The 20,428-nt window shown below is 28.5% G+C and overlaps 2 protein-coding genes across 2 annotated transcripts; one reads left to right on the forward strand and one right to left on the reverse strand.

Moving 5' to 3' along the window:
* The first annotated feature begins 1,661 nt into the window (after positions 1 to 1,661).
* On the forward strand, positions 1,662 to 6,226 carry LOC111031649 (F-box only protein 9). The gene is made up of 7 exons (XM_022311682.1): positions 1,662 to 2,241; positions 2,372 to 2,531; positions 2,590 to 2,708; positions 2,771 to 2,934; positions 4,098 to 4,289; positions 4,818 to 5,052; positions 5,135 to 6,226. The coding sequence occupies exons 1-7, from the start codon at positions 2,212 to 2,214 to the stop codon at positions 5,321 to 5,323; spliced, it is 1,089 nt and encodes a 362-aa protein (XP_022167374.1). The 5' UTR covers positions 1,662 to 2,211; the 3' UTR covers positions 5,324 to 6,226.
* A 3,233-nt stretch (positions 6,227 to 9,459) lies between these two features.
* LOC111031642 (fatty acyl-CoA reductase wat-like) lies at positions 9,460 to 17,291 on the reverse strand. Its single transcript, XM_022311672.1, has 9 exons — positions 17,071 to 17,291; positions 14,956 to 15,220; positions 11,777 to 12,025; positions 11,177 to 11,304; positions 10,991 to 11,100; positions 10,601 to 10,793; positions 10,256 to 10,516; positions 9,650 to 9,907; positions 9,460 to 9,582 (listed from the first exon to the last, which is right to left on the reverse strand). The coding sequence occupies exons 2-9, from the start codon at positions 15,142 to 15,144 to the stop codon at positions 9,504 to 9,506; spliced, it is 1,467 nt and encodes a 488-aa protein (XP_022167364.1). The 5' UTR covers positions 15,145 to 15,220; positions 17,071 to 17,291; the 3' UTR covers positions 9,460 to 9,503.
* Positions 17,292 to 20,428: the final 3,137 nt, after the last annotated feature.

Consider the following 20,428-nt stretch of genomic DNA (forward strand, 5'->3'; position numbering starts at 1 on the left):
GCTCTCAGTGTACTATGTACATAATTATACATATATATATATATATTATTTCAAAATAAAAAAATTAATATATCTATTATGAAAATGAGGTGACACAACAACTGCTACGTACTACTTCTTCGATATTTTATTGTTACTGCTATACGTATACAACTATCTCGAATATCATTTATGTTATGAATATCAACTACAACGATATTAAATTGTACAGTGAACCACGGCTGCTACGATAGGTATTAATTATTATCGAAGAATATAATAATAATAAATAATGTTGTATAACTTGTATAGCTGTCTGGATAAAATAGGTAGTAGGTACATTGCAGAAGTGTTCAACATTGTCCTTAACTATATTTTAATTCCATTCATCGCTGCTGAAAGTGATTGTGCACAATTCAAAACTGGTTGTATAACCCCGCCGCAATCAAACAAATCCACCCTTGTTAGATTCAATCGAATGTGTAAAATAATCACATTAACGTTATTGTTTTAAATAAGATTAACCTACCATATTATTATGTAATAATGATGATAAATCTTTGTATAAGTTATTAAGATAAAAATGAAAAATTCTTTAATTAGTATAGCCCTATAGCCATATAGGTACCTAATATTAATAACTAATTGTAAATATAAAGATTATCACACTTGGAGTTGCAACTGATGACATCTTAAAAGTTCACTCAATATTTAATAGTATTGAAAAATATTAGAAAATGTTATAGACAACTTCTTATACATTCAGCATTATTAGCTTTGTCGTTATATTAGTAGTAAATTATCGTTGGTGGTAGTAACCCACATAGTAGTAGCATGGAAAATTCTCTCACGCACTAAAACATTATCCCTGGACCCCAAAATTGCTATGCAGGGTTCTGATAGTAACGAGAAATTTATTAAAGAATACTTTTAGCTTATAATTATAATATACCTAATGCTGAAGATTTAAGAACGGTGAAATTGTGTAATATGTACCTATATAGGTACAAATCATAGCTAATAATAATAATTGGTTTTAAGTGTTTTAACGGTATTTTAATCATTTATTCTTGTGCACTACATAAAAAGTTTCTCATTGCACAGTGCACATTGTATAATAAGAACCTCCATTTACATTCCAATACTATACTAACAGTAGTTTTACTATAATTTATAAATTATAAATATTATTTAAAATAAATTTGTACGTAAATATTAAAATATGTGCTTCCACGCATAATTTTGAAATTCGGAATTGAGTTATGTAAATAAAATCAATTGTATTATAATATAACCACTTAACGACAGTGTCCATGTCTTATTAATGCTTCTTAAAACGTTCACTTTCAGTATTGAACTTAAAGTAAAGTCAACGACAATCGTCTTCAAATTACAAATGACTAAAAACCGCGAGTTAATTATCATTTATCACTAGGATTATCACGGATGCCGTAATGGTACTCTATGTGGCAAACGGATAGAAACTTGCGGAACAAACCGCTAGAAGCGCTGCGCGCGTGATAAGGAGGTCTACCCTGGGAAGCTCTCGTCGTGATAGCCGCTCGGTCATCAGGACTCGGCTGTAACAGCTGTGCTTCCACGGATCACAATCAGCAGAGCTGAGCAGCTGACTGACGGACGACCTAATTAAAAGACCGAAATCGAATATCGAACCAAAACCAAAAAAAAAGAAAGAAATTGGAGAGCTGCCTCACAGGTCACAGCTGCTGCAGCGTCGCAACAACATCAAATAAACTAAAAATATAATAGTGCCTATGCAATATTTATAATTATTTTAATTAATATAAAAAAGAACACACGTCGTCTTACGACAGTTTTCGTTTTTTTTTGGCAACCGCATGCCTAACCACCGACCAAACGCTCTAGGACAACAACTACTATAAATAATAATAATACGAGTATTATCATCTCGTCCGCGTTATCATCGTCGTTTATATTATTGTTTTTCTCTAAGCCGTTCCCCGTTCGCGGTCGGCGAGTTCGCACTACGATACTACGTTCTACTGATTACTGGGTAGCTTGCTGCACTCGCGGCGATGCTTATCCTTTACATGTTATACCAAGATCGTATACTTGCCAGGGTGATCATTCTTTTGCTACTACTGATGCTCACAATTTTCATTGACTTTTATGTGAGCCACCGCAGTCAAAACTTCTTCAAGTCATTGAACAAGAAATACAACCTCATCAAAAGTTAAACGCCACACTACCATGGACACGACGCCGACGACGTCTTCCGAGGTACCCGCTGGCTTATATACTTACAAAAATATTGTCTCATTTTGGGAGAGGTACTGTAGTGTTTACCGTCGCTCTCACGACCCCCCTCCCCCATATTATTCTGCAATGTTGTTTATTAATTATTTTGCAGGACGACGCTAAAGTGTTGTTCCGCAAGGGAGTTGACTATGAACGTGAGGGTTCCCACTATGAGGCTACGCGTTGCTACAAGCAAGCGCTGAAGTTAGACCCTGATGTTGAGAAAAAAATTGCAGATGAAGAATTTGTTTCACGCTCTATGGATACAACTGGTGAGAAGTGTAACTTAAATATTTGTGGAATGGACTTAACATGTTTACTTTTTACCAGATGAAAATAATATATCCAATGATTCAAGCGAAGATGAATATGATAACAAAGAAGACCTTTTCTTGAGATTTCAGAGAATAATGGGACCTATAATATGCCTTCCAGCACGTGCACAACTGGTATAACAATATCCAACTCTTAAAATATTTGATTGCTTATTGTTATTTTATTTTTGTTCTAGACCACTCATTTTTCAGCTCTTCCTCCTGAGCTTGTTATATACATATTTAGGTGGGTTGTATCTTATGATCTTGATCTACGGATGTTAGAACAGTGTGCAGCTGTTTGTCGTGGTTGGTACTTGTGTGCCAGAGATCCCGAATTATGGCGTCGAGCATGCTCCAAGTAAATTAATTTAATAAGCATTTAAATTATTTTTTAAAAACGATACTTGCATATTATTGCCCCGTCAATGAGGTGCCCATTCGTAGTACTACAATATTTTTTATAATGAAATATTGTTACAAAGTTTTCATTTAAAAATAAATAACAATAATAAATAATTTACAGTCAATAGAAGAATATTTAATAATTAAATTGTTATCTTAAAATTAGGTGGTGCGTGTAAAAAAATAGAACCATTTTATTGAGATCCTTAATATTTTAACACATTATATTTGTTTAAGAGTGTAGTTTTGTAGTAATAGTTGAATGCCAATACTATATGTTACAGAAATAAATCATTAAAATAAATTTTTAACATTTTTTTTTATAATAGACTAATAACATTTGTAAGATAAGTTAGGGACCAAACTTTAAACTAAACATACCTATAATTACCTAACAACAAGTCTACAACATACTAACATGATAAAAATAGAATTTCAAATATGTAAGTAGAAATTACTTTTTTCCATAATTAGATCACTTACTAGTGTACTGAACTAACCAAAAAGAAAAATATTATTGAAATATCAATATTTTAAATAAGATTATGTAAAGACTGCAGATCGATTACTGATGTAAGGTCGCCTGAAGGCAGGTTGATAAATTCTATACTGCTTGGTGAAGGGGTGATAATAACAAACAAGTACCTTAAACTGTTAAAACATTAATATTATTATACTTTAATTTCTTGATATTTACTGTATTAAGTTTAATTATTTTGAGTTATTCTAAATTGTTGAGTTTAATAATATGACATTCTCAAAAACAAAACTAACTTATCTAATTGTAGTTGAAATTGTGCAAAGATATTTTAATGAATTGTAAAATTCTATGGCTTAGTTCAATTACCTTCATTAAATTTAAGAAAATACATTTTTATTTTTATTCCAATATTGACTTTAACAGTTTATCTTGATAAAAATTATTTTTTATTTTTTATACTTTGCAAATTTGTGAAATTCATTGTGTGAAGTATCCAGTTATTTTTATTTATTTTTTATAATTTATTAAATTGAATAAGAAAATATTTCAGTTTTAATTTATTATATAAATATACATGAAATTTGTATGTGTGTTTATTTTTATTTGCGTAATTGGGTATAAGTATTTTTTTTTTTTAGATTTTGGCCTTCAAATGTCAACGACTTAGTCCCTTATGACGGAAATTGGCGACAAATGTTCATAGAACGACCTAATGTACTTACCATTGGTTGTTATATATGTAAGATAACTTATGTACGAAGAGGTGAAGAATCTTTCAGAGACAACACTAATGGACCTTCTTTTCAAGTTGTTTATTACAGATACTTAAGGTGATAATGATAAAGTGATTAAGTTTCTTTATTTACATAAAAATAAATGGCACAATAAAAATTTTAAATATAAAAACTTCATACTAATTAGAATAACTAAAATACTATCAATTACACTCATTTTATTTGTCCTAAGTGTGAATTAATACATTTCCAGACAATATTTAGTAACTAACTTGAATTCAGAATTTTAGTAATACTATTTAAACATTTCAATCATAATTGTGATTTAATATGATGTTACAATACTAAATTTATCAAATCTTGTTAGTTTTTGATTTTTTTTATGTATGACAACTAAAAAAACTTAAAGATTTAAAAATAGTAATTTTAATTAAAGCATTTATAAATCTTGGTCACTAGTCAGACTATTTAAAGGAATATATGATTGGCCCACTAATTATTAATCCGTATTAAAAAGTGATTTGCCCAATATCTGAATTTATTTGTTTTTTATTAAAATATCATGAATCAAGTTTTTCAACACATAATTTTACAAATTGTGTGATATTTTGTGTTTTGTATTAGGTTTTTTTCCGATGGTCGTGTTTTGATGGTGCTATCTTACAATCCTCCATATAAAATAGTACGAAAGTTAAAGACAAGAGAGAAGGCACCTTTCAATGTGTCCCCTGGACACTATAGATTGTGTGGTACACAATTATTTTTGACTCTCGACAGTCAAGATAAGGAACGTGACCGAGAATTTAACAGAAAATATAACTGGGAAGACAACACTGAAAGGAAGACTACTTATAACATGGTATGGTATTAATTTTTTAAAATAAATAAAATTCTTACTTTCTTTCTTCTGATAATATTAATAAATTTTTTTCTTTATCTAGGTTTTAGAAATTTCAAAATACAAATCCAAACACAACTGGAAATTGCAATGTATTGATTATGAAATAGTTTATCAAAGCCGAGTTAACAAAGTAAAGGTTACCAAGTACGATTTAACTAATAATCGTTTTCCACCGTTTATATTTTCACGCGTTAAATGCTATTCAAATGAATCTGAGCGTATACTATAAGTATAAAATAATAAGCTCTACAAATATTTGAGGCTGTTTAAATAATGTTTGTTTTCTATAGTTTAATATATTATTGTGTTTAATTATTTACCGTGTATGTACTGTGTTTAAGAGTATAAATTAAATTTAAATTCTGTACTGATCAGCGGCCTGTGATTTCTTCAAAACAATTTAATTTTGTTATCTTTAATGTTATCTATGATTACACTAAACAATGTGTAATTAATTATTTATTTTATAAAAATATATATACTTATTATGTGTTAAGTGAAGTACAACCTAACTTATACAACATCTAATATAAGGAAACATTTTTTCTGGTTAATATTACTTAATACATTTTTACCATTTTCAATGTATATGTTTTCGTAGAGGTAGCGAAAGCAAATGGTTTGCAAACTGATTCTATATGGTACAAAGTTAATACATTGCCAAAATGAAAATGTATTATCACAGGTACTAGTAGTACCAAAATGTTACACAAGTTGGTTAACGATAGTAGTAAACATTTTAGTTAACAGTTTTAATTATTGCTAAAACTATTCTAAGTTAACCATTTGCTCTTGATAGTACTGTGAGAATTGAAAACTTTCATAAGTAGCTTTTAGCTGTATGAACATCTCAATAATTCAAATCTATGTATGTGTATTTTAATAGTTATTTAACAAAAAAAACCCAGGAAGGTTGTACATTTCATTATAATATTATGTGTGTACCAATTTTTTTAACCGATTTAATGAATATGTATTAAATAATATTGAGTTTCTTTTGATGTTAAGCTATTTAATGTATTATTATCAATAGAATCAGTACATATTCCTCGATATTTGGATGGCGTATTATAATTCATAACGCTTATTATCTTTTATTGTTAAGGTACTATGTCATTCTGTGGTAATATTATATATCTTTTGATGTGTTATTAACATGCTACTATTATACCTAAGCCCCGTGTGTTTAATGTAATAATATCTTTTGCTCTACAGTAAAACTGTATAGCACATGTATTGATGTATTTTTTTTTAAGTGTAAGTGCCCATAAAGAATGTAATATTGTTTTAATTATTAATACATTATTTATATTATACACTAAATACATCTTTGACTGAAGTAAAAAAAGAAGATAAAGTCTTAAATTTATTTCTAATGGTTGGATTAAGCATTTGTAAAATAGATAAAATGAAAATATCCATGACTAGCTAAGCAATTGATATAAAAGTAAATAATTTTTAAGGCAAGCAGTGATTTCGTTTTTATAGCTCAATGTCTTGTACCCCTAACTCTTGAAAACTGTTAATTTTAAATGATTTATATTTTTGGTTTTTTAATGTACCTATGCCAAACATAACTTGGTAATTTCTAATCTATCTGGAAGTTATCCGGAGTTAGATAACAAGAATTATTTAATCATCTATAGTCATGATTTAAAATTTGCGAAATATTTAGATAAATAGTCAATAATCAATATCAATATGTATAAGTTGACACCTAAATTAGGCGTGCATACCTCTAAGCTGAGTTAATTACTGATTTTCAGTATTATTATACGTAGATACGAGGTACCTAATAATAATCTAATACCAATATATCGTTTCTACCTTAGCCACATATTAAAGAATACAAATTTTTGGAAAGATAAATGTGATGAAGAAAATGTAAAGTAATAAATGAATTACGATAGTAATAATAAATTACAATAACAATACTTATTTCGATGGTTTTATGTTAATAAAAAATAATGAATTATGTTTGCCAACAATTTTGTAGGCATTTATACTAACATTTTTTTTTTTTAGAAGGGGCTCTTTATAATACCAATTTCAGTGTAAAAAGAGATAGTTGAAAAAAAAATTATTTAGCTCTTGTAAATTAAATTTTTAACAATTATTCAATTCAAAGTATTAATGCATTTACTGAACTTTAGAGTACCATAATTCATAAGCTAGTGAACCAAAATTGATAATTTGACTATCAAAATGTTCAAAAAAAAAAAAAAGATTTAGCGGAATCAATAAAAAAATATCGTTACTACCATTTAATAAAATTAGGTTAATTTTGCTATAGGTACAACTGAGTGTTCATACATTTTGAAATTGTTATGAAAAAATTGCTTCTTAAAAAAATAAAGAAACTGTTTTTGTTTTTCAAAGTCCCATTTCATCGATCCATAATCGTTAAAAAAATCGTGCATACAATGACATAATATACACCCTAACAATCAGAAATTACATAATACCAATTTATAATTTTAGTAATTGTCTTAAGAGATTTTTTAACAGATATAGTCGCATGGACATACTCAGTAGGTACCTACAATATTGCAATCAAAACCGGATATATTATAGGAAAGGCCAAAATTATTATTAATAGCGTCATTGAGTCATTTCAAAATATGAGAACAGATAATGCATTTTCAGATTTATTGAATTATAGTTAAAACGTAAATTCAAATAGATAATAATTTTAATAATTTTATAGGTACCTATAGGTAATCCATGTGTCCTTTTAAATAAAATTTATATTCATAATTCTATTAATATATATATATATATATATATTTATTTAAAATAATATTAACTAAATACCGTCGAGAACATGTATCAAAAAATCACTGTGGTAATCATGTTAAAGAAAAAGACATTAGTCTTGCAATAGCAAATAACCCTTTAAGTGCGGCTCAACTGTCAACTGAATTGTCAACGAAAAACTCAAATATACGTAGGTATTAATACGTATTTGTTATAAACTTATAATTTGTAACATTGAAATAGTATTGTTGTTCTGAGATGGTATGAAACTTTTTTCTTCTTTTTTTTTCCGGTTTTGCGGGAACTACTGCTGCTGTTGCATTGCTTCCGCGGCGCCGCCATCTAGTATGATACACATACCCGGGTAACCCATTTAAAATCAAAATAAATGTAGTAGGTATGTGATTGTAGAAACAAAAACTTGATGGTTTAAGCTTTGTAAACAAATTTTTTTAGAATGTATTTGTGCATAAATTGAAGTCGTCACAAATATTATGTAACGCCGACCCTGATTGCGTATAATAATATGGCGGAATAAACCCGTCCGACTATTTATTAATCCAGCAAAGGGCATTGATCTTTTCTGGATATAATTTTTAAACGTGACGTTCCAAATCTAAACAATTATTACCCATATTTACGGTTTATACACAGCATTAACCATGTGAGGGGAAATGGTCGAGGCAGCGAAGGTCCTACGTCATGTAAACGCTGGGAAGAAATAAAATAGCATTAACCGATACCAGTTTTTGCAGTATAGTACTGTAATAAATCAAATATAATATTACCTGTTCTTTAGATGTGTAAATGTTTTTTTTTTTTACTTTTAAAATAATACTACAATAAATATTTAAAAATTATATTACAAACTATGCCAATATGATAGTAAATTACGATTTTTCATTATGGTCTTTCATTATTCCTTTGTTGACCCTACACTAATCGTCAGACATCTCCCAAGGCTAAATATCTCGAATAATTGTAATCGCTTTTACACAATCTATCATATCAAAAAGGCAGCACCGTTAACGGAATTCTCTTGAAAAAACATAATATTCTATAACTTAACGTCCCGTGACCGGTGCAATAGAAAATAATATTATGCTGGCCTCGATGGTTGTATTTAACAATTAGGTAAAAATATTTTCTTTTTTTTTGCTTCATGAGCCGTTAACCATTTTTATAAATATCAAATAGTATATTTTGTTATTTTGAGTAAGTAGCTAAAAAAGCTACAAATTCCCAAACACCCAACAAAAAAATGCTCTAAAAACACTTTAAAAAAAAAAATATATAAATATAAAAAAAAAAATAAACTACCTATGTAATTACTTACATAATATATCAAATAGATCAAAATAATTTTAAAAGTTAAATCCCAGTTTATTAAAGAGCGACACTAATCTATAAATATAACACAATTTTCAATTAACAAATAGTGACATTTTTTAAAACAGCGAGTTTTAAATAAAAACAAATTATTATAATTTGTTATTAAATCAAATAAGTCTGTATGGATTTCTACAGTAACTTAAACCTTCGCTTTTTATAGTATTAATTTTATTAATTTTATGTTTTAATTTTTAAACTGTTACAGTTTCTACTAGAAGTTCTAAAAATAAAAAATAATAATAATAATATATCTGTACGGGTTATGTCATAACCATAAAATATACTTGAAATACGCTGCATATAAGAAGGAAAATGCAGAACAGATGCAGCCAAAATAACCTGTAAGCAATAATTGTAATAAGCGTATTATTGTAATGTAAAATCCGAAATTCAAAATCCTGCATACTTTCGATTTTTTGACAATGCTCTAGTCATGTTACTTAAGTCTTCGTGCAAAACGTGTTTCCTGATAGCGTGAACCGTACATTGCATATATGATTTCCAATCGAATTCTTCGAATCCGAACCAAAATGTCTTGCGATCCTCTTGACTTAGTAACGACCATAATTCTCGAGTATTGCTGTTGTCGAATTTCCATTCTCTGGTTGTAAACTCTTTAAGTAAATCAGTCATATTCTCTATTTTTTTGTACATTTTCAGCATTCTGAATTAACACATAAAATCGTAGTTAAGATTTTACTTACATATATTAACATTTTCAGTGATCGGGTATAGTTTTAAATATTATAAAATTGTAGATGATGAAAATGGTTTAAATACAAAAACCTATAGGTAATAAATCTGACTAAAATTATTATATCGTCAGAACCCTGAATATAATAAAAGTGACCAGTTAAATATCACATAATTATTGTATTAAAAATGAATGAGTAATTTTTTTATGCTAATTTAACTTAAATACTAGTATTAACAACTACACATTAAAGACTAAATGTGAGATATTATATAATAATTAATAAGGTAAGTATCTACACAACTATTTAGTATTTACTTTGGATTTTTCCCACGAATAATGAATGACAGATCGACAAGTGCGCCAGGTATTCGATGTAAAATAAATCTCGAAATTCTAACGACCCATCGATTGGCAGAAAATATACAAAACATATACCAAATTGATTCCAACGGAGGCACCTGGCGGTATGTTTCAAACGTGTATTGTAAGAACTTGTCCCAATTTATTGAGCTTTCAACACTAGACACGAAATTATAAATTTTTGGTACCTTATTCCTTTTGTTACCATCTCGATATCTATTGACGAATAGAATAAAACACAAATGATTACACAGCAAATGTACTTGTAACATGTAATTAATAATATCTTTAAGACTATACCTATTTACCGTATCCCACATAACACAAATTAGTGCATTGCTAGCGTAGTCAACTGGGACAATATCAGTTGTTTTATCCTTGGACAGTTGAACTGTTCTTAAAAATCCGACGATTAAAGGAGCAATCACACCAGATACTCCATTCATATTATTATCCAACCAACCTGGTTCTGGTTCAGATTTTGTGCACCCTACTACAATAGTACAATATCTTTGTTTAATATCTTCGATTACACATTTCGGGCGAAAAATGTAAAATACAAATACACAAGGCTAACTTAAAATACTTATTGATGTCTATAAAATATTGTAATATTATAGTCAGAAATAATTTATTTGAACCTGTTTTTCCATAAGTACTACCTCCTATAAGTATATTTGAAAGGCTTACTAATCGAAGGACGAAATATTGAGATTGGAAATTGATTTTCATTTGTTGATATTACATTTTCTATTAGTACTTTAGTGAAAGTGTATGTATTAGGCCAATCTACTGAAACGCTATATTTTCATAGAATATGCAAATTAAAAAACTTGGAAAAATTGTAATAGAAAGAAGAGAAAAATAAATATTTACTCGTGTATGTTTTCATCTCGTTTAATTAAATGTTTTAATTCTTTTGCTGATATTGAAACGGGATAGAATTGTTCGTTGATTTCACTTCTTGGACAATGCGAATAAGCGGTTGATACATGAACAAAACCCTGAAAATAATTTACACTATTAAACATTCTGTATTGCACTGATGATTGCATTGCAAATTACAGTGTGATATTTAATAATTATTCATATTATATTATAAAACTCATTATATCATTTATGAACCTACTATTTTCAACATTTTCTAAGATTTCTAAGAAATTACATAACAATTTAATTTTAATATTTTATACAATTTCCCTTATTTAGTTTACCCATCAATCCTATTAACCCTAAAATTAACTTAATTTAATTATTTTGTACTTTGAAATAATTGTATCTTAATTTTACCAAAATTATAATTTAAAAAAAGTTTTATTTACTTTTTATAAAACTTATGTCCAATGTAAAATAATTACACTGTATATTATAATCTTTATTATGAAAATATATAGTTTTTTATTTATTAATTGTTATTTTAAAAAAAAGTTTTAAAGATGTTATTATAATTTATTATTCAATGATATTTTGTATTACCTTAAGATTATTCATGTTTGTTGCAAGTTCTAATAGATTTTCTGTTCCTTGAATGTTTATTCTCGTTGCTATTGGAAGAGGTTCATTAAATTTGATGGTTGCAGCACAGTGAAAAACAAAATTCACATTTTCCATCAACCAATCACGATCTTTTGATGATAAACCTAGTAAGGGTTGTTCTAAATCGCCATCAATCGTTTTTATCTTAGTCATGAAGTCTGGCTTTTCGATTCGAAGGCGGTCAAACATCTTAAAAACACATATAAACTAATGTTGCGGATAGATGACAACAATACATTTACTTTTACTACAAAAGAGTCATGATAAATTAAAAAATAATATTTTGTTAAATGTATAGTTTCAAAATAATAATTTCTATTGTTATTTGTTATTAATTATTCTCTATACACAAATAATTTTCCATAATATTTAGACTAATAATTATTTTAAGCTATTATTTTATCAAATCACAACATTCTACAGTACTTTGCAATGGAATTGTCTTATGACTATTTTAAATTAGTGAAATAATAATATAAATGTAATTATACCTATTCTCTGTTCAAAATAAGATCATTACTCGGCGGCCGAGTTGTGCGCGTGTGATAATTATTGTTCCAAAGCACTACTCTTGCTTGTTGACTTGGTAGGAGAAGTGTCTAACAATGCGTCTGCCCGCCGCCTGGCGAAAACTTGATCACCGCCAGGTAATGATCTTATTTTAAAGAGAGTAGGTACATCGCAAAATATCTTTAGAAATAGAGGCTGATACTCAGTTTCTTCTCAAAATCATATTTCGTATACAATGATATATCCACTGAAGTACAATTTAACACATCAATTACATTTATGTACTCAATTATGGTGTGTACCTACTCAAAATCGAATATACAGCTGAGCTACTTCTACGGGTTCGTTATACAGTATACTATTAACTCAAATTTTAAGTACCTACTTAAGAGGATGCCAGTATACTATTTGTTTTCTCTCTCTGACCCACGTTTGAAACATAGCAAATTTACGTTTAGAAGAACGATATACTTCCAAAATCAAATATTGCTAATTTAAATCGATGACTATTTATTGTTGTCAGTCATCATCTTTTAGAGTAGTTAAAATAAAATCTCTTCAATCTTGAACTTTCGTGGGATTGTATTTAGTTGGTACTTTAAAAGGTCAAAAGTAAAAATTCCCATGACTTTTAAAAAAAAATTGGAAAATGGTAATTTATTAATTACAAAAAGAAGATATTAAACGGACGAGACATATACCGTCAGTCTTAATAGCAAACAAAGCAGGTTTTAATCAGAGGGGCACCTGTAGCCAATTGGCAGGAATATGATACAATTTTAGGAGAGAAAAAATTATCTCAGATAAAATGAACAAACAATTTAATTTTTGTTTTGAAAAAGAACATTATAATCTCCTAAATTATGAGCTGAACAAATAACAATGACGTTGATAACTATTTTAGTTTAAAATGTTAATATTATTTATGTTATCATATTATGTGAATGTAACTGATGTACTGTCTGACTGAATGTCACTGTACTATATTTTTACTAAACTTTAAAAATTTGAATATAATGTAATATTCAGTCAGTTATTTTATTGTCATAATATATACGAAATGGATCGTCAAATACATACATACAATAAATCAAAAAGATTAAAAATTATTCCATGTATGAAAATGTATAATACCTAAAACAGTTATTGGTAAAATATGATTTTTGGTTTAATTGAGATATGCTGAAATGTCGTACATTATATAAAAGTATAGAGTAAAATTATAGTATTAAAGTTAAGAATAATAAAAAAAAATTATTATTACTAAATTAATGTTCTTGATGATTATTACATAATAATATAAGTAAATATGTATACACTTTTTAATATGTACTTTTATGAGTACTTAATTTTCAATATATAGGTAATAGCTGTATTAAAAACGAACACGACATAAAAAAAATTGATATAACATTTTAAAATACATTATAGTGCCTAATAGATAACTATTAATACCATAGTTTCGTTATGTTGATGTATTGCATTGCATGTTTTTTAGTACTTTAATAATTTATATCAGTGGTCGTTAAATTTAGTTTGATTCTTATGAAGAGTTGCAAAAAAATTAATGGAACAATTAACGCCACTTAATAATGTTTAAAGGTATATTAGCTAATAGCTTGCTTAAAACATTAAATATTTAGTTATAACTAATATTGTTTATGCAAGCCAGATTTGTGTTAATTCAATGATTCAATAAAATTGAATGGACCAAATACGTGTCACTAAATCATGTTGAAGGGACCATTAGCTCTATTTTGATTCGTTAGATGTTTAATGATTGTTCATACGACCCAAAATTAGAGTATCAAATAATAAGAATTGATGTGTATTTTGTTATCTAAAACTATAGTTATTAATGTAGTTTTACGATAGGTAATGATTATAAAGCAAAATAAGCGCTGAAAAAGCACTTAAGTACTTCTCGCTATTTTCTTCTATATTATGGTTTAACAGCTAAATTGAGAAACATAAAATAAATTAACCTTAAAAAAACCAAAAACGTTTAGCCTTTTTGAATTTTTGAAAATATTTCAACTTCTTTGTTATACTTTTTAGATTTTCTGAAAAAATTTCTAAAAATCGATAAATCGAAAAAAAATTGATTAATTGATCAGTAGATATAATATGAGTTCCGGTGTTAATTACTCTTAAATATGTATACCTCTAGGTGAAAAATTACTTTTAGTTCTAGCTTTAACGCGAAAAACCAGAAATTCAATACCATTTCTAGGTTTTTGTCAACGGCGCGTGTCATCATAAATCATAGTTAAACATAAATATGCATAAAAGCAAAAATAATCAGAAAAACTGGAACATTTTTTTGAAAAATCTTTTAAAAAAGCAAAAAAGACACTTTCAAAAAATTTCATAAATGAACATAATTAAGCATGACATACACATCCAAAGCACTCTATTAGATTTTATGCTAAATCATAAAAATAAGCAAATGCTATAAGCCCCGAACCCTGGTAATGACTAATTAATAATGACATTAAACGAATTATTTTCTTCGTGATTAATATACACAATTTAATAAAATAAAATCAATTATATTCATTGCACATAATGTTTAATAATATAACTGCCAAAAAAAAAAATTAACTTACAGATTGATTGCAGATATCTGTTATCCTTTGACTTGAATTGAGTCCTTTCTTACTCCTAACAAGCAGTGCAATGTTTTTCAATGAGCAAGACCTGAGTAATTTTTCAGTGAGTATTTTCCCCAAAAACCCTGTACTTCCAGTGACAAAAACGGTCCTATCCCTAAACGATTCAGCTATGCTTGTTTCCATGTTGTTTAATTGTGTTGTAGCACAAGACTTTTATGATGTGTAGTTTAGTGAATTCGAACTTGAACTGGAATGAAAACTATAGTATTGAAACAAAAGTATTAGAAATATTATAGTTTTACATATTGTAGTTATTTTAGTATTTAAAACAGAATCTTGTAATTTGGTAGGAGTAAAATTTAGTTCAAAGAGGAAACGTATACAATATGTATATAATATTGATACAAATTTTAATTTAACATACATTTTATATCTTGCAATAGGTATACGATGCAAACACGACTCTCAAAATCCTCAACCCCACCAACCCAAAATAATAATAATAATAATGCATGATATTTTATTCAATGTTTTATAAATTACCATGATTGCCTTTTACATTTTTATCCCTTTGAATGTTTTACACTCAAAAGGTATCACTTTCTATGAATATTATAATTTTTACTATTTTATTAGGTATTTTTATAATTTAAAGTATCAAACAGTGTGAGCTCTCTCGACGTTACTTCAGTGAAATAACTTGGCTCGGCTCACAGGTTGCATAGTTTCCCTTAAGCCTATGATTTCCAACCTTTTTTTCTCCAGCAGATTACTTCAGGAAACAATATAATCTCCAAGTGATTCTCTATCCCCTAGACCAGTCGTTCTCAACCGGTGTGCCGCGAAAAATGTCATACATATGTAAGTGAGCGGCAAAATTGCCGAAGTTGTTATGGTTATCAAGTACGCGAGAGTGCCTCAAAAACTTGTGATATATTATAATAGTGTGCTGTGCACCAAAAAAGGTTGAGAACCACTGCTCTTGACACTTAATGTACAGCAGAGCGTTACCCTCATACCCGATTTTTTTTATTTAAAAAGTAGTATGTAACTACTTTAGATATTTTATCGGAAATGGATGCCCAGTAAATCCTTAAAAAGTCTCGAAACGTCATAAATAGTTGATAACAACCAAATAAACCTATTTTCTTGCATTTAATTTATTATTATAGAATCTTCGTGTAAATGTAAATGTGGAAAAATCTCATTAGCTGCATTGATTTTATACTTATTAAAAAATTAAGGCCCATACAGTTAAAAAAAAATTTTATACAAGGTTACTTATAATTTTTTATTATTAAAATTAAAAAAAGAAGTTTGGAGTATGTAGTTTAAAATAAGAATGGATAATCACGAGTAAAAAATGATTAGGTACTCGTCAGACGATTAAACTTTTTTTGATATAATTCAAAAGCGATCAGCCAAATATACTTTAAAATTAATGTTCATCAGATATTATACTATTTTCTATTCATGGTTTATAGATATTTGGCATTTTGTATTTCACAGGGTTCCTCTTAAGTTTTTATCATAGGTATTTAAAAATATTAAAAATATACACATACTACACAATTTTTTATAAACTTTTTAAGTTAACATTTTAACAAAATTCATCAAAATCACGAAAAATTGGAAAAAATTGAATGCATACAACCACATTTTTTTTGGTATAGATGTTAAATTAAAAATTTGGGTGAAATTAAATATTTAAAAGAAGAATAACGGTTTTAAAGTTATTTTTTTTAAAATTATTTTCTGTATTTAAAACTTTTAGATGTACTATGATATTTTAATTTTTTTACACGAGACTTTTAAACAATTTAGAATAATTATTGTATGCTTGTATAGCATTGAGTATTGACTACTTATACCTACATAATATATATTCATTCCGGTCTACGGTGAGTCATTAAGTAGGCTTGACTATAAAACTACTAACAATAATACATTATATAAATATATTATACACTATTAAAATAATTAAATATTAATAAATTATAAATATAGTAAATGTTTTCGGCAAAAATTAATTCAGCTTATAATATTTTTAATAGTAAAATACATTTCTATTGATAATAGCATTATATATTATAAAATATAGACACTTACTTAAAAAAGGCTAACAGACCGTCTTCGCAATCAGAATCGTTGTTCGTATGTCATGTTGTTGAATATTAAAACTTCTCTGCAGAAGGTGTGAAAAAAAAGGCGTAACTTTACATTCGGGCGTAACTCTCCGAGTTTAAAGTTCGGGTGAAATACTCCGCCGACAGTTCCGGTGAAATGCTCCGATACCAGTTGTGGGTTCGATCCCGGTCGGGGAAACCAGCTTTTTTGCATTTTTTTTCAAGGAGTTTCATTACGTCATCCACGAGGAATCTTAATAGGTAAGTTTTTATTACAATATAATAGTTATTACTGTACAATTTTATTTGTATGTGTTTGTAAATAGTAATTATACGGTTATATAATCGTCTGTGTGAAGTAGACAAGCGTCTAAAGGTTGAATTCGTGTTTTGTTTAATCAGTTTTGTATACAACATTTACATTTTTGGCGACACAAAAAATCCACGTCATAGACAACGTTATGTAACGCTGAACAAAACTAGTTCTGCAGCAAAATAATAATATTAAAACACAGTTATATCTTTAAAAAATAATAAAATGAGTTTTTTCCTTGGTACCATTATGCATCTCACCAGGAACCTGCTATACGATATAGATGAAGGTTATTATTTATAAGTAATAATTTATTACTTTAATCATAAAAAATAAAATGAGAAAAAACTCATTACTAGGGCAAGGATTTATATGCATTACCATATTTTGTATCCTATAGTCCAAGTATACATAGCCGTGTCGGTACTCGGTGGTCAGATAGTCCACGATTTGAATCACACTATAACGAGTGATGTGAATAGAATTGTTTTATTTTCATATTTTTGCATATTTAAAAAAAAAATGCATATGATTCTATGTTTGATTACATACAAATCTATCCCAACTTAATAATATTACAGTTCCAAATTATTAGTTACTTTTCCTCATTTTTAGTTGTACTCGACTATAGCCGTACTGTATCGTATTTTTCATAAACACGTTATGTTGATCGTCGTCATCATCCTACAACTTAGATCGTAGGTCTTACATAATATATACAACATACACACACTACGCTTTGTGTAGAGACGTGTATTCGCAATATTTAAAGAAGACACTTTTAAATGTCATCATTTTTTTTTCTCTAAACAATTCATTTAACTTTTACGAGAGAGGTAAGGGGCAGACGGCGGGAATAATCGTTTACCTTAGTCAGTTGGTACCTGCTGACAGATGACGACTTAATATATTTGATTTAAATATAGGATAAGTAATTTCCACAACACAATATTATTATCAGCATGGTTTTGTTAAAACTATACCATCGTATATAGCCAATTCCTTACAAACTTTACATGGTATTGAAGGACATCGTGTCCTTACGAAAAATAAGCAATAATTCCATTGGAAAGAATCATATCACAGACCACGTAGATTTTCACGATCACAACCTACCTTATTAAAATACTTGTATTATTAGTATAGTAGTTTTTTGATGTCATTAGGTTTACCAAGTGCAGGTGTAAACATTAACACATGCTATTACCAGGCTTATTAATATGCTCATCGAATATTATGAGAGTGCGTAAAGTGGAAGAACATATTTCAGCCGAAAAATAATTCAGCTTAAAAATAATAACGTAGACAAGTATATTAGGAAAACCTTATTTTACTCGACACTTATTTTATTCAAACCGTATTTTAGCCGATAAGTTCTTTTCAGTTATAAGTTATTTTTATAATCAAATCCAATAAGTTATGTCTCATCTAAAATCTCGTTTAAAATCTGATTTGTTTCAAATCAGAAAACAGTAAAATCGATACTGTGCAACAGTATAAAAACCGACAATTTATTTTTAATTAAAAATAGAAAAATTAATATAAGTGAAAATGAAAAGTTACTACCAGTTATAAGCCACAGTTAATTTATACTGATTGAGTATTGATTTTTTAACTTGTAGAACAATTTTTTAGTTTGACGGGGAGCAGAGTAAACCTTTCATAATATTGTACCTCCTGCGTTTCTGTACATGGGAATTTTACAGTTCAGTCTCAAGCATGGAATTATACTTATAAGTGAGTTCCGTCAGACAAAACAGCTACACAGTTGATATTGGATTTTACTTTTGTTATCCTATTTATGTCGTTTATATTACTATAACAATAAAGTACAGCGTAAGATGAAATGAATCTATATAATATTATATAAAATCCAAATTCCACTAAAACTACTCAAAGTACTAACTTGAAATTTGGAATAGTGGTTCCTCTAATACTTTTACTTTTAATTTGATAGTGACAACATTTACAAAAACCAGTTTTTATCGAATAATTATTTTGTTGTATAGAAACATCAGATTCGTTATTTGGAGATGAATTTACGTGTAATTAACAACGAAGGTCATGGTTCTCAAAAATAATTCGTTAAATAGAAAATTTCGTTAAATGAAAGTTCGTTATATGAAAGTTTCACTGTATTATAAATTGTTTGAACAATGTACGAACATCCGTTCATTAGCACATGACAGAAATAACCAGGTATATGATCACATAAAAATATCGAATACGGTTTTATGGTATGTTTTGCACAACACAATATGTGTTGTGTGCAAAGTGACGTCGACTGCGCGACACCATAATCGGGAACTTCAACGTATTTGTTGCGCATGTGACGCCAGCGTGTGGTAATATTTATTATTTACCGTGCCACGCGGCCAGCACATTCTTACATGCACCGCTGGCTCAACAATTTGAAACCATGCTTAAAAAATAATATTTGTACAAACTACAAATAGAGTAAAAAGAAGATATTTTGTATTGATTGATAATTTTTTCCCCTAAGTTTTTATGTACGCACCTCGCGGGTGGTCTACCTCAGGTAGATCGTCTACCAGAACATATAACACTCGCATAATCACAAGTGAGACTCAGGGGCAACGCCAGGCCAGGGTACGACACTCCGTGAATTGGTCGGATCGGGCGATTGTGGCCTTGAAAATTTACAAAAGTAAACGAAATCTGAATAATGAATACTAATTGGTTAACAAGCCGACCCCGCGCAGCGTACCCAGCCAACGTGGCAATAAAGGTTTACATAATACCACGTTGGGTCTAACATCATATTGGTAAACGTTTCCGTGTTTTTTGGAGGTTCAGACCTCAGATCATAGGTAAACTAGACCCCAATCAACTGATCGAGTGTCGCTTCCATATTGTTCTATGGACAGGCGGAATGGCTATAAATTAAAACATAATTTGATTACCCTTAAGGGGACATTACTTCTACAGCGAATCACACAAAAAAGGAATTGAACAAACACAATTTTTTTCCGGGCAACGCCGGGCAATTCAGCTAGTTTATTCATAT

The sequence above is a fragment of the Myzus persicae genome, unplaced genomic scaffold, assembly GCF_001856785.1.
Source record: "Myzus persicae strain clone G006 unplaced genomic scaffold, MPER_G0061.0, whole genome shotgun sequence".
In the NCBI taxonomy this organism is placed as follows: domain Eukaryota; kingdom Metazoa; phylum Arthropoda; class Insecta; order Hemiptera; family Aphididae; genus Myzus; species Myzus persicae.